Source organism: Melozone crissalis, unplaced genomic scaffold (genome assembly GCF_028551555.1).
Source record: "Melozone crissalis strain CALT ecotype California unplaced genomic scaffold, PUWL_Pcris_2 ptg000018l_1, whole genome shotgun sequence".
Classification (NCBI taxonomy): Eukaryota; Metazoa; Chordata; class Aves; order Passeriformes; family Passerellidae; genus Melozone; species Melozone crissalis.
In genome coordinates, this window is record NW_026535796.1 from 12094670 (window position 1) to 12117467 (window position 22798).

A 22798-nucleotide genomic window follows, 5' to 3' on the forward strand; every position below is an offset into this window, starting at 1 on the left:
AAGGTGGCTGCTGGCAGTGCAGGGGAAATGTAGAAGAACTGACCACATCACAGACAGTGTCATTCTTCTCTCAGGTATGTGGAGAAAGATTCACTCACTCACTGCCTAGCTTCTGCCTGGAGGGGATGTTTATTCCTGTGAGGCCAAAAGGCCAAGGAAATGCTGCTAAGTGCATCCAGAACCAACAACCCTAACATAACTCAAGCCTTTTAAGAGTAAATTCTTCCCACTGCTATTTATTACAGTTTGGTTATTGAGTTTTGGTATGAACCTGGAAAGCCAGGCTCTGTCTGACTCTGCCTTGCAACTGTCAATCAAGGACCAGAAGTATCTTCATTTGCACCTCATGGAGTAATTCCAACCACAGGAAGCTGTGCCAAATGTAGGACTTGCATCCAAATCACTTATCAGAACTAACAACCTTTCCTGCTTCCCCCCATAATTGATGTAAAAAAATAATTATTTTCCTCTATTTCAACATATTAAATAGCAGTCTACAGAGCTGAACACATAGCTAAAGAAGTGAATTCTACATTCCAAGCAATGTTACTGACCTTGAAGCCTACTGACAGTTTGCAGTAATAACCCAACACCATCACTCCCTGCCCACCTCCTTCACACACTCTGTGGCAGGTGGCTCTGAAGCCCTTCTGCTCTCACCTCCTTGTAGATGTTGGAAGGATGGTCTCTTCTGCCACACAGGTCAGTGATGGTCTTACAGCAGCTGTCTGGGACCTTCCTCCCACTGGCCTCTGGAGATCTGATCCACAGGCTGTCAGCCCAGTCCGTGTAGTTGTTGCTCCCACAGCACTTGAACTGCACACACACACAGCAAAGGCTGAGCCTGCAAGCACTGCAACCTTTCTCTCCTCCAGCCTCCCACAGCAAGCCCTGGGCTTCACCCTCCTTTAGCTATTTCATGGGTTTGGGGTTTTTTTTTATAATTATCAGTGACTTTTGTGTTAGGAGTTCCCCAAATGGCCCTTTAAATATCAAGTTCATCCATCCTTCAGCAGCTGTGACTTTTGTTTACTGCTGGGACAAACTGTAACCAGAGTGCACCTGCAGCTGCCTCAGCTCATAACTGCGTGTTAATGATGGCAACAGGATAAGTTTAATTACCAGTTACCATCACAAATGCACCTGCTATGGCACTATGCAAAGAGCAGTCCCTATGCTTTGAAAATACCTATGCACAAGGGCCTTTTCTGTGGGAAAACCTGTCAGAACTGTGGCAGCCCTAACCTGAACCACCCCTGAGCCAGGCACAGCAAGCAACAGTGGCAGAAGAGTTCTTCTTTCATTACATCTTGCTCTCTAGGGTACTGAAAAGCTTAATGAAAAATGTCAGCAATTTCTCCAAAGCTTTGAACTGGGAAAGTAGAAGCAGCTGTCAGAGTGACTTGGCAGCTCCAGTTCACTGGGAGCAGTTCAGATATCATTTCCCCAGTGCTACTGGTCATGCAATTCAGTGATCACACCATGCAATTCTGCCAGTTGTACGGCTCAGGCCTTGCACTTCACCCAATTTTGTCTTGAATCAGAACATACACTCAGCTTACAGAAAAAAAACCCTGCAGATTGGATGTCAAGAGATGCCTTTTGTGTGCTTGGTTTTAAGCCCTGAAGTTGCATTAATTCTCTTTGCTCCCAGAGCCACCCACCTCCTGCTGCAGTTTGTCCACTGCACTGGTCACGCTCTCCTCTCCCTCTCTCCGGTACTTCTGGGTCATGGTGTTCTTCAGATTTTGTTTCAGCTCCAAGCTCAGCTGAATGGAGAGACAAATGGGATCACAAGGCAAACTCATTCCCAGAATGACCCAAAGCCCTGCACACATTCCATTGCTTTTGCCCCAAGAGGAGGATGGAGAACCTAGTGGAAGCTACAGCTTCCTTCTAGATCATCCTCCAAGGCTGGACTGGACAGGCTTATTTCCAAATGAATACAGATCAGACCTCTGCTTTAATAACTGCAGGGAGGTGCTTTGGGATCAAACTGCAACCTGTGTTACACAATCCCACATGGCTTCTCACCTTGAATGTGCAAGATTGCCAAGACATGCCTGCAGTGAAAGGGAATACAAAAGAGTGCCTGCTTAAACATGAATATGCCTGTGAGACCATGTGCAGTCTTCTCCCTCCAAAGCCTGTAAAAAATACTAAAAACTCTATTTTTGTAAAAAATACAAATCACTCTGTCCAGGAGCAGGAAGAAATCAAGAGTCCTTGGCATGATGGACTAAAGCCACATAGACCAAACAGCTCTTGTATCATCTTGAAAAAGGATGCCACAGGAGGGAATTAAGTGTGTGATTGCAAAAATCACTGCAAGGCCTTTCTTGATAATAGAGAGACAAAGTCTGATTTTGCAAGAGCAGAATTTCTGAAAGCATAATTACAAACCACTGGCATGTTCAAGTGATTGGATTCAAACACTTATTCCCATGGAGACTCTTTTAATCTAGCTGAATCCTTCTCACCCTTTGGTGACAGCCAAGAAGTGCCAAAGAGCCACATCCTTTTTTTGTCATCCTGGTTGCATCTCTTTCTTTTTTTCTTTTTTTTTTTTTTTTTTTTTTTTTTTTTGCATACTGGTTCTTGCAGCAACATTGCTTTAGTCCAACACCTTTGAAATTCCTTCCAAGTTTCCTATGTAAACCAATATACACAATGCCAACATGCATTTTAGATGGGGTCAATGGAATAAACAGCTGAGCAACCTCTTTATATACCTTTTATTCTACATACTAAGTAGTAAATGAGAGGTCAAACATCTGGTTATACTAAACTGTGCAAAATACAGTCTGGAGTTTATTCTCCCTTTGAAACACTGCCTTCTCCAATCCCAGGTGTCAGATGGGGACAACACCTACCTCACAGAGATGATATGAGGCATCATTCATTAATATTTGCAAAATGCTTTGAGATCTCGGGCTGGGAAGCTCTATGGAAATGCAAAGGACTTAGCATAATAGAAAGAAAGGAAAAGGTTCAGCAACTGAAGGCAGAGGCAAATAAAGAGAAGAATCCATTGGCAGAATTATTAATTGGGAGAAAAGCAGTTACCTGTGGGCTCACGGGGAAGAACTGCAGCATGGAACAGAGATAAAGAACCAGTTTAGACACACACATGCAAGCCTTAGACACCAAAGCAAGGGCTGAAATAAAACCAGTGGCAAACAGAGCAAGCAGCCTGCAACCAAGAGAGAAGCAGGATTTATCAGCCAGAGGGCAAAGGGATGTGCAGCTGTTGATCAGAGATGCACTCAAGTGATCTAAAGCACTCAAGGCTACAGTTCTGAATATGCTGTCCCTTATTTCAACCCGGGGATCAGCTCCTCTCCATCCATTGTCACATATGAACCTCATGCCTTTGCACAGATGGATGGACAGGTCCTGGCTTCCTGCCATGCCTGCCAGGATTGATCTTTTCCTGTTAAATATTCACATTCATACCCCAGATCCCTCCTGGCAGGAGCCAGTACAGTTCTTTGGCTCCTTGCAAACCACCAGCGCCCATCCAAGGCAAAGCGTAGAAGGTCCAAGAGAAAATGGAATGGCAAGGAGTCCTGGCAGTGAAGTCAACAAGATGGGATGTTCAGCTGCTTTTCAGACAGCCATTTGATAACAATCCTAATTTGCCACTTCCAATCAATTTCCAGACATGAGAGCAACTTTTGCAGGCAGTTTGTGCCTTGGTGGTTAAACTCCCTTTGAAAGTGAAGTGATGAATTAAGCTCTGCTCTCAGCAACAGCAAGAAGTGCCAAGCCAGACCTGCAGCTGTTGGGAGCCTGTCCTGTGTCTCCTGCCCCTCAGCTGTGCTGCTCAAGTAAAGCTCTCAAAAAGTTCTTGACCTGAAAGGACCTCCCAGCTGGTCCATTTGTTACCTTTGCTGGATGCAGCAGGAACTGTTCCTGTGTCCTGAGCATGATAAAGCGGCACTAACGTGATTTCAGTTGTTTGCACTATGCCTTGAAGGCTGTAAGGAGAGTTCCTAGATCTACACAGCCTCAAAAACTGTCTTCTACAAGGCTCTGCAGAAAAACAGGGCACAAAGTGCACACAGCAAGGAGCTGAGCAGCAGGGCTGAGCAGCCCCTTGGAGTAATGACCACCACTTTGCCAGAACCAGTAAATAATCCAAGGTCTTTCATACATGAAGGGGAGTGAGTAAGTGAGCCACAAACAGACCTATGTCCCAAGCTTCCGGGACAAATTTTGGCTAGAGAAATGGGATGATAACAAGCTGTTCTCTCTCCCTTGTTTGAGTCTCCAAGGACTAATGTCCACTCACCTGCTGGTAGTAGATATAGGCCAGGATTCCTGCAATGATCTCCAGGAGAAAGATGCATAGCAACAATATGAAGTACTGCAAAATAATGGGGAAAAGACATTAGAATACGAGAATAAAGACATTAGAAAGGAGATACCAGGAGGCAGCTTTTCTTTACCTAGTAAAATGCCTGACTCTGTCCTCACTGATGCTTTTCTGCAGCAGTGTTCAAAAGCAGGGGCTGGCATTAAGACTTCGATAGGGTAGGAAAGGAACAATCCCACAGATTAATAAAAAACCACCAAACCACAGAATAACTGAAGACAAGCAGCAGCAAGTGTGAGTTTAACTCACAGAGCCAGAGGGATACAGAGAATGGAAAAGTGCAGGCAACCAAGATAAGATCACTATACAAAAGAAACCTAGATAGATAATCTAATGACTACACTCACTATCATAGAAAGTATCTGATTCTGACATCAGTACAAAAAAAATTTAAACTTTTACTTGTTTTGACATTGTTTAGGGCATTTCACCAAGTTACTAAGGAACAATATATGGTATAAAGATGACTCAATAAAACCACAGAGGGTCCATTTCACCAAATATACAGCACAGCAGCTAAGCATAAAGCATCATTTGTGCTCCCTGTGACTTCTGCAGGGCTCAGCCACAGGGCACTGTAGAAGTGGATGGACTTCAGCACTGATTCACACTCAGTGAATCTCAGCACTGAGACTGTAGGTGCTCCTGAACTGGGCTCTAGGTGGAAAAGCTCTGCCTCTCAAAAAGCAAAGTGAGAAGAACTCTCAGAATACTAATAGGAGAACATGACTATTTCCTAAAAGGGCTTAGTGGCAATGAAGTGAAAAGGGTAAAAGCCCTGCTTACCACAAGGAGAATCAAATGGGCAGTACAGAAAACTGTTTGGGAACCCTGTTCTATTCACAAACAAGTCAGAAAGCCAAACCCATGAGGAATATGGGCAGTAAATTAAAAGAACTAGGCAGGCCTGAAGAACCAGGGTGGTGTGTCCATTTCCTACTTGGGGTCCAAGACAGCTTTTCAAGGAGAACCCCTCTCCTGACAAACGGCCCCTGCCTTGCTCATGGTCAGCAATGAACAGTTTCTTTACAGATTCAGGCTGTTCTGTGACTGCTATTAATCCTCCTGTAGATAAAGCTGAAGAGACCCCAGTTCCAGCCATAACAAGGACTTCAAGCTATGTTCCTGTAAGAGCTGGCTTCCCCAGGACAGAACAAACAAAATATCTCCCATTTTCTGTTTTATCCTCAGCCTTAAGAAAGGTCTGTAACCAAGAGACAAAGCAAATGGCTCCCTACAAATGTAACTGGACATCAAACCTGCACAAAAAAGGACAGTGAAGATGTGGACACAGCAAGGATGCCTTCTGCTGCACAAGGGTTACACCCCCACTGTGCACTCTTTTCACTAGGTATTTCCCAGCCCCTGCTGCAGGAGTAAAATGACACAAACACTCAGGCTTCCTCCTTCACCCCTGCTGGGCTTCAGCAGCTGCAAAGGAAGGACAGCTGGGTTTTATCTGCAGTCCAGGCTTTAATCTGAGCACACAATCTCGGCCTTTCACTCCCCTGCCCCAGGCTCTCCCCCGCAGCCATCCCGGCCATCCCGAAGCCTGTACAAGGTACCCATTCATCCCAGGGCAGTGAGTCACACACTGCAGTGCAGGATAGCTAAAGGCTGCTCCCAGCACTCCCAGGAGGTGGAAAAGGGGCAAGAAAGGGTTGGCAGGCCTTGAAACAACGGCTGGCTCTCTTTTGTTGGGACCTTGTTATGCCTTAACTGACCTGACATAATTCCTCTGCCAAGGAGGGGCAGGATGCTGAGAACAAGCAATGGACTGGAAAGCTTATTTATTTTTCCTTGCTCTGTGTAATGTCAGATGCATTCAGGTAGAGCTAAAGTTATGTCACTACAAGCTCTCTGCTCACTGTGCTGGCTTACAGTGGATGGAAACAAACACATATCCAGCAGACCTTAACAAATGTGAGTCACAAGTAAAACCTTGTGAGGGAGCTTAGTGCATCCACCACGCATGAACCCAACCTGTTTCTTACTCTCACCCTTCCCTCAGGGCCACTTCTAAGCATCATGCTGATACAGGGGAGCAGCAGCTCTCACTCTGGACACACACAGAGCACAGGGCAGCTCCTCCTGCTCTTCAGCTGTAGCTGCAAGGCTTTGTTAGAGGTCTGCTATGGGAGGAGTAGGCCAGCTCTGGCATGAACTGTAGGGACATGCCCTACTTGTTTCCCAAGTCAGAAATGTGTGATCACCAGAACCTCTCTAGCAAACACATGCCTGGACCTGGGTGGGCTCTAAGCAAAATTTACCCTGGCTTTGGTTCCAAGACTGAGTCAGGGCTACTGGGTGTCTCCTCAAGATCAAAAGAGCCCAAATTCCATCCAGTTTTGCATGAGGTACCAAGTGTTAAGTGTGTTTTCTCTGAATAATACAAAAAGTGGTTCAACCCACCTGCAACCCAAGTAATTATCTGGAGATATCATTCTACTATCTGAAAAAGAGACAGATAGCAATGATACTCCTAAATCAGCAACCTCACTTCAGTGGGAGGGCTCCAGGCTGAAATGCAGCAGGAAGAGAAATACTAATCCATGTGAGTTGCCTTCTCCCTGTCCAAGGTAGCTGACCAGAAAAGGCAGTGTGAGGGGCCAGGCCTGAAGAGAGTCACCTTCTCTCTTTACAAGCAAGGTCTCCTATCTGACAGGTCTTTCCCTGGGACTCCTGCTGCATTTTGACTGAATTATGATCTAACAGTGGTCTGTGCCCTTGTAAAGAGCTGGACTGCAGCATCACAGCCAGCCAGGCTGCAGATCCACTGCCTTGCCTGCTCATGGAGCCAGAGAAACTCCTCCTCTGCTGCCCAAGCTTCAGCACAGCACGTGGTTAAGAAAGGCCAGTAAGAAATTACAAAAAAGTAGCACAGCTGTCAGTGATGAGCAATGAAATACTATGAAAAGCCTTGAAGTGGGCTCATAAAGCTCAAGTTACATACAAGGCAGGAAACAAAATTCACAGCTTCCCAACTTTTCAAGAGAAAAACAAACTAAAAACCAGAGATGTATTTTACAAACAGCATCCAAAGCTGTCAGTAATCAATTCTTAAGAGCACCAAGGCAGCAGTGGGGAGAGCCCAGCTCTGCTGCTTATACTGCTCCCTCCCACATTTACATGGGTCTCTTGTAGAGAGGGAAAGTGGGACTGGCTGGCACAGCCCCTGGGGTGACTGTGAAGCTGTCAGGATTACTGTCTGAGCTCAGAGCTGGCAGAGGCCCCCAGGCAGGCTCACCCAGCCCTGGCAAGCACAGCCCTGTCTCAGATTACTCAGGGCAACCAAAGCAGAGCACGAGCAAGAAGAGACAATAGGTCTGTCACAACCAGCCACTCCAAAAGGACACGTGGTGTAAGGAGACAGAGTGACCTTTTATTCCCAAGAGAAAATTATTCATTTTCTATGGCAGAATAACAAAGAAAACTCCACTGGATTTTCATATGTAGCTTCTGGCTGAGGAAAAAAGACAAAGGGAGATCTGTCTGGCATGGACAGTCAGTGAAGCAAGGCCAAAACCAACTGCTACAGACCAGGAACCCACTGAACAAGCATCAGTAATGCACTCACTCTGTCTCCTCTATATTTTACTCTCCCTCCCTGGCCCTACTCTGCCTCTCACAGGGATTACCAGGTCTGCATAGCAGTGAAGCATCAGGCTTGCTCACAACTCTTATTTCTGCTCCTCTATCCAAACTAAAGAGGGGTCAGTCAGGTGAACGAGGATTTGCAAAGGGAGGAACTGGTGACTGAAGTATTTTTTTCTGTACCTGTGAATGCCAAGAGCCACTGATTGTTATTTCAGTCACTGCACTCACCACTGCAGCCCAGACACTAGAACAGACTGCTGCCACACTCCAGACTGAAGGGGAGATTTGAGAGGGAGCAAGCAAAATAGAAACCTCAGGGATGGTAAAAAGAAACCTTCAGTGTAGGTGGGTGAGCAAGGAGCTCAGGAAGTAACACAGAGAAAGCTGTAAAAGAAGCAGCAGATTATCAAAATAGTATGGCTCTTCTTTGTGGAAGCAAGACTAAAGTAATTTTTTGCAACTGAAGAAAATATTGGAAATGTCCTGATCTTTTACAACCAAGTGAAAAAGTGTATTAATCTGGCTTGAACCTAATGTCATTAAAAATTGAACCCAATGTCATTTTGTTACAGGTCTCTCATATTTTCCTCCCTCTTCCCATTTCCCAAAACAGAATACAGAATGAGCAAGGAAGAAGGAAGAGACAAAAGCCACAAGACTTTGTTTTGAATAGTTTCAAATAGATGTTCTCACACTAAGCACAGGTATTTCAACTACACTTTTTACTCTTGAACCATGCAGCACACTCTTTTTGTGGATGAAATAAAATGCTCCTGTCCCCTGGGACATGGAGACCTTAGTGATATTTGCTCTAGGACAAACAAATAAGGCTGGTGCACAACACAACCAAGATGCTTCCCCCAAATAAAACAATCAAGGAAAACTCACCACTCGTAGCAAATTGCGCCGCTCTTTGAAGGTGGCACAGCACCCAAGGATGCCAGTGACCATGACCACCACCCCAGCCACCACCAGGATATAAGCAGTTGCAGAGTATGTGCTGGAGGAGAGCAGGCTGATGTAGTCACTCTTCTCAGCCAGGGTCCAGGCGCCCACTGCCATCACGGCCCCGCCAGCCAGCTGGGGAGAGAGAGAAGCAAGCAATGAAGGGTGTCTGAGGCATGACCTTCCTCACCTCCCAGAGCAGCCTGACAGGGACAGCAGGAGTGCCACAGCTCCCTCAGCTAGCCAAAGATGATCTACATTAAAGGATGGACCCACTGGAACTGGAGCAGGTCCTGACCTTCCAGACACCCAGTTCAGCACCCCAGGCAGCCTGAGATGGAAGCCATCTAAACCATCCACCTGTGTACAGCAGTTCATGCTCACACCAGAGTCTTCCCAAATGTAGCCACACTGGGTTTTGGGCAAATAAAACATATCAAAGCTGTATGACCAGCCTGGCTGGCTAACTTAACCCTTGTAACAAGTGAACACAGAGAACCCAACCACATCCCTAGCGGTCCCCTCCTCCCTTGTAAGCCTTCAGCTTCCAGAAGGTTTTAGGCAGCTTCAGGTAAACTCAGACAGTTTTTTTTAAAGGTCTGATCTGGACACTCCATTGCTCCGTCCCATGCACCAAAGTAAAACATAATCCTTCAGCATCAGTAACTTTCGTGGTGGAAAGTATGACTCTAAGAAAGTAGAGCTCTAAGAAGCTCTAAAGTGGATCAGCTGCAAGAAGGTGTGTGTCATCTGCCAGCACTCCCTCTGCCATTTTTCAGAGGAGGAATGGAAAGATAGTGGAGCCTTCAGGCTCTGGAAAAAGTAAAACCAGGTGAAAAATCAAGGCTTATTTTCAGGCATCCTGTATTTTTCTATATTTGGTAACATCACCTAGAAACAGCCACGTGCTACAGTGTCAAACCATAACTTCTGCAACCTGAGCAGCCAAGCCCCAGGGGTGACATTTCACCCAACAGGACAAAGGCTGTGTCCCACTGACGTCAATACTTCTTCCCGAAGACTTCATTGCACCCAAGATTTCTGCACCCCTGACACCAAAACTGCAGTGCCACCTCATTGCCTCTGACACAGACTGAGTTTTCTTACCCAGAAAAAGAAGTTGAAGATGAAGAGAAGGTACTTCAGACAGATGGTCCCACATGTTTCCTTCTTTTCTGTATACTCACGCATCTTTCTGGTTCACCAAGTTCCTAAAAAAAACAAAACCCAAAAGCAGAAAAGCTTGAGTCAGTCATCACACCACTTCTCCCAGAGGGCCAGCACTACTACCCTCCTCCTGCAAGATCTAACACTTGCAATCTTGTGAAGTAAGCTGGTGAACAAGCCATTCAGCTGACTTGAGGGGCACAGGACAGTGCTCGCTCAGATAAAGAGCTCTCCTATCCATCTGGGTGACCTACACACAAGATCCTGCACAATCCCAGGCCTGCTCTCCAGAAAATCCCAGTCTGGCTCCTGACTGCAGCCTGCAGCTGCTGTTCTGATGGCGGAACAGAAACCCTGGTCTCTAATATTTATGGAATAATCCGTCTCCAAATAATATTATACCCTCACTGGCATTAGTTACAACTGCCTTAAATAGATCCTTCTCTAAGTTTGGGCTATTTTTGATCTTTACAACTGTAACTGGGAACACACTTGTTATATGTTCAGATGTCCTATCCTTTTTGAACTCCAGCAGTCTGTGGGAGTAATTAATTCTCTTCTTTACTGCTTACTTTCCATGGCCCTTCTCACTGGCTGGCTGTGCCCCAGGGCACTAAGAGACTGTCCCAGCTACTAAGAGGAAGAAACACAACCCTTGGCTTCAGATGATCTGAGAGCATAAAATGGCCCTGCAGATATGTAAGGAATGGGATTTTGTTGTGAGTCAGTCCCAGTGCAGTGTTTCAGACCTGCTGCACCCTGGAGCAGGATTCCCAGAAGTGGGTCTGCAGCAAGCACAGCTCCACGTTACTTTTCTGCCTGTTGTTCAGACCTCAAAGTCTGAACCTCTCAAAAAAATATCCTCATCACTGCCTGACCAGGCAGACAGGACAAAAGCACTGCACGGAGTATTGCTGCCAGCATCACCCATGTGAGGCAGGATGCAGAAGTGCAACCAAATCCTCACCACTTGCCTTCAATTAAAAAATCATCTCTTTCCTCCGACACCAGCCAGTAAGGAATGATGCAAACACTGTGCACCAACACCAGAGTGCAATGTTTTCCTAAACCAGCAATTTCCCTGGAAGAAGGAAGGCAAACAGCCTCTACATTTTTCCAGAGACATGGAGTTCAGGCTTAGTTAATATACAAAACTTCTTCACACAATTGATGCAAACTCCCTCCAGGGACCCACTGCAGCTACACCCAGCCATGCAGTACAGACTCATCTGCCTTGGCAAAACACCTGACAGCAAAGAAAGTGAGAAACAGGTACACCCAGCCAGGCTGCACATCAGCTGACTATCAGCATTATCTTTGCCACCACACTTCTAATGTCTGGCTTTAGAGCCAGATGAGCCGAGGCTGGGAACAGCAGTTGTCCATTCCGCAGCATAACTGTATTTTATTTGCAGGAAACAATTTCCTTGTGCTTCATGCCAGCCCACTCAAAAGCCCCAGCCAGGCCCCTGCTTTAGAAACTAAGAAATGAAGCTAACAAGGAAAGCAAGAGTGTGAACATGCCAACAGTCCCACCCAGGCCCATCCCCGTCACCATTTCACAAGAAAACATTTTTCTCTGGAATAACATCTGGCAACAGCAGTTGGCAGCAGAATGCTGCTTTACTGGCAAAGGGAGCAGCTCTGAGATGGTGGCACAGATCAAGGAGAACAACTCTTCAGAGTTATCTCCAGAAGAGATCATAACCTCCAGCAATGCTCAGATTAATTACCATGTTGCAGCACAAAAGTGCCCCGGGCTTTGGGAAGGAATGGATGCTGATGGTACTGCATGCACTGACCAGGCTTGCAAACTCTCCATGAGAAGAATGGAGAATGCCCCAAGAACACAGCATTCATGGAAAGTGACAGATTTATAGTTGCCAGAGGCTTCATTAAGCCACAGAACAAGAATGGGAGCAGCAAGGCAGCCACACACGCCTGCACAACGCAGAACAGGTACCTCAGCCCAGATCTGAGAGATGCCTTCCAGTAACAGGACTCCTGGCCACCCCTTCCAATATCAGGGCTGCATGTAGAGGAACGTGCACTGCAGCCTTGCAGAGGCTGACCAGGGGATGATAACCAGGCTTTCTGTCCTTAGGCTCCTTGGCTCAGTTTCCCTCTTGCTCCCAAGGATTTTAGGAACCAGCCTTCCTTCATTGCTTCCTTCCATCCATCCATCCATCCATCCATCCATCCCCTACATGCTGCCATAGAGCAGGTGCTGGGCCCTAGCAAGGGATACTAATTTGTCCCTCCTTCTGTTCCAAGAGCTCAGAAACCCCAGTCACAGCTCCATCTAGTCCAGGGTGAGCACTGGGCAGACACACAGCTGAGCCTGCACTTGCATCATGACAGACAGTCTGAAATCCCCCTCCAGACTGCAGGTCCTGCTGCACCCAGCACTGGGTACAGGCCTTCCAGGCAGCCTGGCTTCCTGCTGGCAGGAGAGGATATGCCTGTTTCCAGAAAGCTGGCAGGGAACAGCTGCAGGTTTATAAAGCAGGGTGAATCACCAGGGATGGCAGACCATGAATCAGAAAGCAATCAGGGCTGTCTCCTGTCTGATCTATCCCTCCTAGCCAGGAGCAGAGCTGATGGCTCCGGCTGCCTCTGCACGCTCAGTGACTCACCCAGCCAACTATTCAGGGAAAGACAGCTCTGCAGACCCTCTTTTTGGAAGTGGTGTTAGTGCTCCTTGCCTCACACAGGGTGATCTGCTGCCTCCCATCACCTGCAAAGACAGGGTCAGGCTTCAGGAGCTATCCTGGTCTTCAGGGAAAGCAAGAAAGGGCAGGAGACTACAGTGAAAGGCTTTTCCCAAGGAGCCCTGACGGCAGGAGGGGGGGACCACAATCTGCTTCCAGGCTTAGGGTCACTGCAGGCTCTGAGCCTCGTGGTCCCAAAAAGCACAGAGGTGTTGATCAGTGTCACAGCACCAGGATGAATATGAGGCCTCATCCCGAATTCACTGACATAGCCAGGGTCTCTTGCCTTCAGTCATCCTTATAACAAACCCTCAGAACTGATATGAATCACTCTTGAAACCGGACAAGGAGGAGCAGCAGTAATTAATACACATAATTCTGTTCTATTTTAAACACTGTGGAAAAAACCTGTTCTGAATCACTATCAATAATTACACATGAGCTCTCTGATGAACAGGAAATGGAAAGCTCTGCCACAAGGGTATATTTACAATTACAGAAAAACATATTAATTAAACATGAGCTTCATAATGGGAAGTACTTTGCTAACTGAAAAAGTGGTTAGAAGACTAAAAGTATTTCCATAATGAAGTTTACTTGGTCCAGTCCAACAGACAGTAGCTTCATAAGCAATTTAAATTTCAGCAAGCAATCAAGGAATGCAGGCTGTGAAATTAAGTTCCACAATGGAAAGAAGTATTTTTATGGAATAAAACAAGAATCAACAAGAGGTTCCTACTATGCCCCCCCACACACACTGCAACAGAAATGACAGAGAGAAATAATTCTCTAGAGAAAACAAAATGCATTAAGCCGAGAGGAAAAAACAAGTGACAGAACCTGTAGATGAAAAGAAGGGTAACAGTCTGAAGATTAATTCAAGAAACTGAGAGTTGAACAGCTTGAATCCAGCTTCCCACTCTGACAGAGACTTTGTGCAAGTCCCTCAGTCTGACCCTTGCCTCTCCCTTCCTCCCGTGTGCAAGACCCTGATCTTTCTCTAAACCCAGTGATTTTATGAGGATCTGCACTGAGCTGATGGAGGAATGCCAGCTGAGAGGCATGACAGGCTCCAGGTGACTGGCAAATTGGCAAAAGCCTGACAGCAACACGATTTCATGGACACAAAAGTGCTTTTGCCAGCAAAGACTACTTCAGCCAGTGAACTGGTGCAACCTCTTTTATGATTAGTAAAATACATACTTATAATGAGAGGAATGCCTGGTAAAGCGATTTTGGCAATTATTTATGAGACTTGCTGGTTCAAATACATCAGAGATGGAGAGATGCTAACAATGAAGTATATGAGTAACAGTGGATAACAGTGGAATAACAGTGAAGCAAGGAGGAACCTATGCAAACATCTCAAAAAGATAAAAGAGATAGAGAGTGAGCTCATCCTGCCCTGTGTGATTGCAAGCCACAGCCTCCCAGGAGGGTAAGAATATACAGTGCATGACTGCCAGGCAAGGCTGGGATCACATCAAACATGAAACCATTGTATGATCTGATTTTCTTGGGCTCTCATCCTACCATGACTGAACCCTTAGGACAAACCAGACCACAAGAGCTCACCAGAAGTTGAGCAGTATGGCTCCAGTTCTGGTTGCTGAGCATCTGGGAACACAAGCACTGCACAGACAACTGTGAAACCTAAAATTTCAATGGCAGGACTTGCTCTGTGTGTTCCACACCACACCACTGTATTTTTCTTTGCAGACCCAGAGGCACACATAAGCATGCACACCAAGCCCAGCTCAGAAAGCATATGACATGCACACACACACACTCCTGCTGGATAGACATTCATTTAGTCATCCAGACACTGCTTGGTACATTTGCCTCAACTTGCACAGTAACAGCACTTAATTAAACAGCAAAGAAAGCCAGGCCTCCAGGCTTTTTCTGCACAACCTGCCCTAAAGCAGCATCTGACAGATGGGGAAGAAACAATGCCAAAGAAAATGAATAGCTCTCAGGCCATTAAAAGCATCATCATTTAAAAGTATTGATTTTTGAGTGATAGCAAGCAAATTGGTATCCAACACATCAGTGACAACTATTCTACAGATAGTTGTAGAACTCATACACCACAACTTAGGTAACTTCTAACACCTTTGCCAAAGCACATAAGAAAGCCTTGCTGCAGGAAATCCCACTGCACCTATGCTGTAACAAAAGTGCAACCACTGGGCGCACTGCTGGCCTGGAGGGAAATGTTCCACTGGAGAGACGTGAGCTGAGCCAGATAACCCTGGCAGCCATCAGCAAACAAAGCAGACATCCTTCCCTTGGTATGTGCAGTGCAGGTGTGGGCCAAGAACTTTAATCTTCAGCAAACTCACTGACATTCTTTGTCAAGGCTAAACTCCAGCCTTTGGAAGCATGACCTCTCTTGAGTTCCCTCTCTGTAAGATGAAAACATCACCACTGACACTTTACCTACCCCTCTGAACATCCTCAGAAAGGGCCTCCAGCTGCCAGAAAGCTGCTAAAAGTAATTTAAGTAAAGCCTTCCCAGGAGAGGAATTCTAAAGCTTGCAGGTAAAGAGGTCAAATTCACACCGTGTGCCATTATCCACCCCAAACTGACAGCAAACATGGATCAGCACTCTTGACACTGACCTTTCACCACCAAAGCAGGTGACAGCACAACTGCAAATGTTCAGTCCTCTTCAAAGGCTTTTTTCCACCCCCTCTCTTCTTGCTGGCTCTAGTCTGCTGCTGGATTTAGGAATGCAGAAAGCTGAAGGAAAAAAAGAAGAGAGATGTAGAGAATCATGAACTATGCCAAAGACTATCCTGAAATCAATATATGATTATATGCTTTGCCATCAAGTCCTTTAAGTAGAGAGCCCATGATTTCAGAATAACTCTCATGAATGCATTTGATTAAAGTGCAAAGTGTGCACTGGATAACAGGGAAGAGCTTAACTGCAGCAGGGGGGAGCAGGAACATCTTCTGCTGGTAGAAAGCTGTCAGAACAGGTTTGTATTTACTGCTGCATCCTGTAAATGCTGCTATCAATTCTGTCAAGGCTGTGTACACAAAATGACAGCTCATTCTGGTGGAAAAGGCCTGAAAGCAACTCCATGAGAAAGCTCAGGAAGATCCTTCTGTGCAGTGCAAAGCCCTTCTTGGTGTTAGTGCCTTGAAGTGATCAAGTTTTCAACCTGGTCATGGGCAACCCCACCCTCTCTCCTTCCTCAGCTCTCCCTTGATGAAGCCATGTAGCCACTGATAGCCACACTCCAGTCAGGGGATTCATCCCTTCAAGATTCACTCATGGCAGGTAGGTTGTGGCCATCTAGCAGCACAGTGGCCTCCAGGTCCTCCCATTTGTTGCCCACAGTGAGTGTACCAGGGCAGAGACTCCTCACCTGGGCTGTCAGCCACATCACCTCATTAGAAATATCCTCCAGTGTACCCAGCACGTGGCAGAGCAACAGGCTGAGGGCCCTTGCTAGCACTCCATCCCTCTGACCTTGGGGTGTCATCCCATGGCTTGTCACTTCTGTGGAGGCAGCTAGGCTGCTGAAGTCTGCACTGGAAATGGCCTCTGGCATCCTCTCTTTCCCCTGTTTTTCTAAGCTAGAGGGTCCCAAACGAGCCCAGTATGGACAACACACCTTCTTTCATAACCAGCTTGGACTACCCCTGCTTCCATTCCCTATGAAAAATGATGTCAATAAGAGCCAGAAATTTTGCTGATTCACATTACTACACAGCCTCTAGACCACAAAAACAGCTCTTCAGAGAAACAAGTAGAAATTCCATTTCTGGCACCACTGGAAAGCAGGCCAAACAAAGTTCTTGGGTTTGTTAATTAAAGGTCAGATAAAGGAACTTCATGAGGAGCTAGGGAGAGGAGAAAAGGCACAGTCACCTAAGGCAAGCAATAGCTCTTAATCCTCCTGAGGCTGGGCCCAAACTCTCCAAGACCAGCCCTAGTGCCCTGCCCTTTATTCATCTGCTTCATGCAGCTCCCACACTCCTGGCTTTTCAGAAGGGAAAGCTGACCCAGGACACAAAGCTCAAAGCTTTGCTTTCCATCTCAGCATTTTGGAATGTGCTGCAAAGTCAAAGTACTTGTGCCTTGGACTGAGGAGAATGCAAAACACAAGTCAGGCATCAACCAAGGAGGAAAAGCTGTCATTTAAATTCAAGGGGGAGAGGGTGGACGGGCATACAGAACAGATTTTGGTCAAAATCCCTCCTCCTTGACATCTTTGGCAGACTCTGCTTGACCCTACCTCTTGACTGGGAGAGCACTTTTCCAAAGAACTGAGAGAGGGTAAATTCATTCCCATTCTGGAGTCTGGGAGGATCTCGTATCAACAGTCTGTGTCAAAGCAACATCTCCATGGGCACACGACTGCCCTGCTGTCACCCCTCAGAATGCTTGCCAAATCCCTCCTTTCTTCTGCCCTGCCTCAAGGTGCTGTGTTTTGAATAGACCCCTCAAGAGAGATGCAGCCTCCAAACTCCTGCTCATTTTGATAAGAACCTAGTATCCAGAGAGGAGCTGCATGCCTAATACACCTGAGCAGTCACCTGCTCTTTGAGACAAGGCTGTCTCTCCAGAGAAGAGCATTCAGACCTTTCACTCATATTTTCAAGACTGTTTACTCCCCCAGGGGAGGGGCTTACTGAAGCATAAATAACAACAAGCATAAATTTCACACTCAGCAAGGATTCACATGTTCAGCACCACCCACATACCTGCAAATTAAGTGTTTTATGAGGGGGTTAGACAAACTGGGTGAGGCAATGCCTGGCTGCAGGATCCCTGAGGATAACAAGGACCTTGGCATAAAACCAATTTTACAACCATTGAGAAAAGAAAGCATAAGAGAGAAAGATAAGAGCGAGCGAGCGTGCCTGGGACTGTGTGTCTGTACCCTAGCACTGTTTCACTACAAAGCAAACAAAAAGCCCTTCCCTGACAAAACATTCAGTCAGCCACAACCTGAGAGCACAAAGCCCATGTCTCCTGCTCCCACAAGTGGGAAAGCAGGGAAACAAGCAGCCCCTCCAAAGACCTAGTCCCCATCAGGAGCTGGAAGGCAGGCAGAGACCAGCACCCACTGTGTGACCAAGGGAAACTCCTTCTGCGTCAAACAACCTCCTCTTGTATCCCACAAGGCTCCTTTATCCTGAAGGATCCCAAAGCACTTCACGCTATTTATACACAGGAACCACTTCACCCGTCATTGAGCTGAGGAGAGGAACAATAACCTTCTCTTTTCTCCCACTGGAAGCTGCAGAAATCAGTGCCTGGCTGTGTTTGCAGAGAGCTCATAGCACTGAGGGTTTGACACAACAAGGAGCAATAGTTCAGATAGGTCAGGGTCGGCCCACAGACAAGGCAAACTCTTCACTGCAGCCCACTATTGGTATTTTAAATTCTGTTTTCCCAACTCTGCTCATGGGCATTGTTTGGGGTTTTCTTTTCCTTTTTTTTTATTTTTAAGCAGGGCTTTGTCCGCACTGGAGAATTTACCAGTAGCGTTAAACCACATTTCTAAACAAAACATTTTGTGCCGAATCAGCTTTCTGCCTGATCCCTTCCTATTCATTATCTTCCTATTCATCCCATTCATTTTGAGCCCAGTGCTCAGAAGCAAAGCCACTGGGTTCTCAGTGTTTTCAGAGAGAGCTCAAAAAACCTCCCTGCCCTGTAGCCATGCCAGTACTAGAACCAAGTCAACAAACACTGAAAGTCCTGGGAAGATAGAAATCCTCCCAGCCTCCACAAAGCCTATTCAAAGCACTCTCCAAATAATGTAGCAGTGATAACCATTTTTTCACTCTCTGCAAAAAGCTGGGTTTTTACACAGTGGTTTGTGCTGAGGGCAAAGACTAACCAAAGAACACGTGCTGCATTGTAGCTACCACACAGTCGCTCAAAATTTGGCTGCAGCCTCAGTGCAGTTTTGTTCCCTATAAATCTGTACACTGGAAAGGTGCTCAGCTCAAAGCCAGTACATTTTCTACCTCCCCACAGTGTCAGGTGCATATCCCGTGGCAGATTGTCATCTTCACTGCACCAAACTCACTAACAAATCATAGGGCTTAAAATCCCACTGTTAAAAACTTACGCAGCAGTATTTGGAAGAGAGAGCAGGCAATTTGTGTGCTACCACAAGGTACATCTCTAGCCTCTCAATCACACAGTGTTCTATAATCTTACTGCCTGAAATATCCTCTGCCTGCTCAAAGCACCCCAATAAAGAAAAAAGAGAGCAGGTTATAACAGGAGCACAGAGAGATTAAGTGCCTCTCCCAGCAGAGAGAAGGGGTGAATCTGCCCTCCTCAACATCCATCCTCCAGCAGCCAAGCTGTCCTGTCTCCTGGAAGACCAATGCACAACACAAAGCTATAAACCATAAAGTTTTCAAGTTACTTGTTAGCACTCACTGCCTTGCACAGGCCCAAGACACCTGACTGCAAACAGCACAAAGCAAGAGGTGCACAAAAATCCACACCAGATTTAGCTTTTGTACAAAACTTGTTTTGTTTTGAGTGAGTTGTTCCTGTTTTCATATATTCACTTTCTGTGGTGCAAAGAAGGAAAGCAACTCTCTGGAGTCATCCCACACATCTTTCCCAGGCAGCCTGCCTCAGAGTGAACTCCACTAAAATAATATTTTAAAAGCAGTTGACATGGGATTTGGCAGGGGAAACCAAGGTTAACATTCTTACTGCTTCAGACCTGTTGCTGATTAGCTCAGGGCTAGCGCCAGCCATGCCAGAGCAAACCTGAGCATGCCAGCAGTGGAGCAGGTACCTGCAGCACCAGGAATGGGGTGATGCACTTTGCAGTGCCCTGGCACACAGACAGAAAAGGGAACATCACGCAGACACAGAACGGGGCAACAGCAGCTCTCACCTCATCGTGGCAGCCACAGATGCCAGTGACAACTTCAGGAGCCTCCCTTTCTACACAGAATATCCTCATGTGGGAGCACTCACATCTGGAAATACCCACTTTTCTAACAGCAGCACCAGGAATGGACAAGAAATCTCTTCTGTCCATCAGTCCTCATATATATCCCCAGTAACATTGTCTCTGGAGGTGTTCTGAAGTGTTCACTGAACGATTTGAGGAGTTATATTCCTCTCCACAGCTAAAATCACTTTATTAGGGTCAGATCAAATATCAAGCACAGTCAAGGGCAATTAAATGACATTTCATTTCCCAGAGCTGTAAGTCGAAGTTCACAGGAGCTGTCTCTCTCCTGTTGCTATAGGAGCAGTGCTGGAAACAATGCTCAATCAACGCTGCATAAGGCTGCCTTGAAAAGGATTGTTCTTCCAGTAAAATTAAACAACTTCCAGCCAAAAATAAAACATTCCTCCCCTTTCCGCCCTGCCCTTGTGCAGCACGTTTTAATGACTCCACCAAAACCATTTACGCAGCTGTTTTTGGAGCAGCCTGCAAACTTGACCGGGAGGCACCAGCATGTGGATAAACAACGGGAGGCAAGGGCTGCCTCCAGGCAATCACTGGCTGGCCCTGTCCAGGGCTGGCAGCAGGAGACAGGCTGCAAAGAACTCCCTGGGTCCACGGCTGGCCCTTCCCCAGGGCTGGCAGCAGGAGACAGGCTGCAAAGAACTCCCCGCTTCCAGGGCATGCACCACTGCGCTCCAAAGAAATCCCCCAGCCCCACGGCAACCACGGCTGCCCTGAAACACCTGGCTGTGCCCGGGGAGCTGGGCTCGCTCTGCTCCTCTCCGCAGCTTCGAGCAAAGGCACAGGCAAAGGGCAGCTCTCCGTGAAGGGAACAGAGCCATCACAATCAGCACAGCAGCTCTGGCCAGTCTGTCTCAGTGTACGTCCTGGTTTGGGCTGGGATACAATCCCTGCTCCCCTTAGTAGCCGGTGCAGTGCTGTGGTTTGGATTTACTATGAGAACAATGTTGATAACAAACATGTTTTGGTTGTTGCTAAGCAGTGCTTACTCTAGATCAAGGACTTGTCCCTTTCCCACGCTCTGCCATTAGAGAGGTGCACAGGAAGGAAAACACCACGGCCAGGACAGCAGATCCAAACTGGCCAAAGGGATATTCCATGCCATGATTCAAACTGGCCAAAGGAATGTTCCATGCCACAGAATGTCAGGCTCAGGATGTTCCATGCCATAGAATGGCAGCAGATCCAAACTGGCCAAAGGGATGTTCCATGCCATAAAATGTCAGGCTCAGAATATAAACTGGGGGAGCTGGCCTGGAGCTGCTCATCACTGCTGGGGGACAGGCTACAGAGTTGTGCTGTGCATCATTTGTGTTTCTTGGGGTTTATTCCTCTCTCACTCTCCTTTTCATTACTACTATTGGTATTATTAAAATTATTACTGCTATCATTATATTTTACATTGGTTCAGTTGATAAATTGCTCTTATCACAATCCATAACTTCTAATTATATTATTTTACTGATTATTCACCCCATCCCATCAGGGCAGAGGCATGAGGGAGGGGTGACTGCATGGTACATAGTTGCTGGCTGGGGTTAAACCATGCCAGTGTAATCACCCACTTCATTTAGAGCTGGCAAGGAAAAGAAAGTGGGAAAGGGTTCTAACAGATGCCAGCACAAAACAGCTGGACTTCAAAGGAAGCAGGAAAATGCTGAAGGGGATTTCTCCACCAAACCACCCTCCTGTTAACTTGGGACTCTATGAAGAAGCTTCAACAAAGGAAAGCCTAAAATTACTTTGAAACTTAATCCTCCCCACAACCACCCCATCCACCTTAGAGGTCAATTTTCAAGTCAGGAGGAACCATTATCATCTCATCTGATCTCCTGTTATTTTAAAGCTTAACATTTAAAGTCTAGAAGCAGTCCATTCTATATTCTACAGTAGCACATTCCACCCTGGAATAACCCTCAAATACCAAGAAGACTCAAGAATACCTCAGGGGATGGAGAAACAATACTTGGTTCCCTCAGGAGCCTCTAAAAACATAACTGGCACATCCCCAGCATCCAGACTTCTCTGAGCTCAGCCGAAAGCAGCAGAGCACTTTGCTCTCCGTTGCTGGGCAGACTCATTATCCATCTTTCAATTCACCCAATGCCATTAGTGAGCAGGAGGGGAAAAGCAAGCTCACTTGTAGGTTAAGACTCTCAGTAAGTCTTTAAGTATTAAAAGCAAAACATACCCAAGAGAAAATCCAAGAACAACACAGTCAAAAGTTTCTGAAGAAACCAAGTCACTATCTTCAATACTAAATGCCCACTGTGAAAATGAGGTTCCTCTAGCACAGAGAAGGATAGAGGAACCCAGAAAACAAAACTTATCTCTTGCTCTTGAAGAATTTAGAAAAACCCTAAAATCGATGCTGGAGATAACCAGGTCAATTCTAGCACAGAAATTTCCCTCTATTACTCACCTGAGCCAAAGAGTGTTCTAGCTCTGACTGTCCAGGATAATGCAGGGAGAGGGGACCAGGGCTGGCCACACATGGTTATCAGTGTCAGAAATTATGAGGATACTGATGATTCACAGCAGTTGTGCCCTCATACAGAGGGAAATCAGTTTCCCACTTATCCCCTTGTAAATGTGTTATTGATAAGAATCACATTGATGTAACTACAAGAATTTATTTTGGCTACTCTCACTGCTCTCATCTAAGCTGGCTTTCCCCTCCCTTCTTTTTTTCTTAAACGGTTGTTACAATTCTCTATGAAGTAGCAAACAATAAAACCCTTTTTCCTACAAGGGGGTTCCCCTCCACAAGGAGACAGCTGCAGCCAAAGTAAAGCTCAGGACACCAGTGAAAGCAGAGGTTTTCCTCTGCACTGCCTGCTTTTCCCTCCTCCAGGCTTCCAGCAGCACACCTGTGAGAAGGGTGCACGGTTCCACGGTGCCTGAGGGCAAACAGCCGGTGAAGTCGGCAATGACGAGATCTTGTCCTGGTCCAAGCACAGTGATTTAAGCTCCCTTTTTTCTTCCCGTCTCAGACACACTGCACACACCAGAGGTGAGCCCT

At 46.4% G+C, this 22798-nt stretch overlaps 1 protein-coding gene across 2 annotated transcripts in view; it reads right to left on the minus strand.

Annotated features, from left to right (window-relative positions):
- CD151 (CD151 molecule (Raph blood group)) overlaps positions 1 to 22798 on the minus strand; it is a 31908-nt gene that overhangs the window by 3207 nt on the left and 5903 nt on the right. The window contains exons 2-8 of one of the 2 annotated variants that reach the window (XM_054276093.1): positions 15424 to 15544; positions 10028 to 10131; positions 8864 to 9055; positions 4295 to 4369; positions 3067 to 3087; positions 1665 to 1769; positions 661 to 816 (exon numbers count right to left, since the gene is read on the minus strand). In XM_054276093.1, the coding sequence (XP_054132068.1) occupies positions 661 to 816; positions 1665 to 1769; positions 3067 to 3087; positions 4295 to 4369; positions 8864 to 9055; positions 10028 to 10111 (633 nt within the window). In that variant the 5' untranslated portion in view covers positions 10112 to 10131; positions 15424 to 15544. The remainder of the gene's footprint in view (positions 1 to 660; positions 817 to 1664; positions 1770 to 3066; positions 3088 to 4294; positions 4370 to 8863; positions 9056 to 10027; positions 10132 to 15423; positions 15545 to 22798) is intronic. The other variant, XM_054276094.1, reaches the window with a different exon arrangement.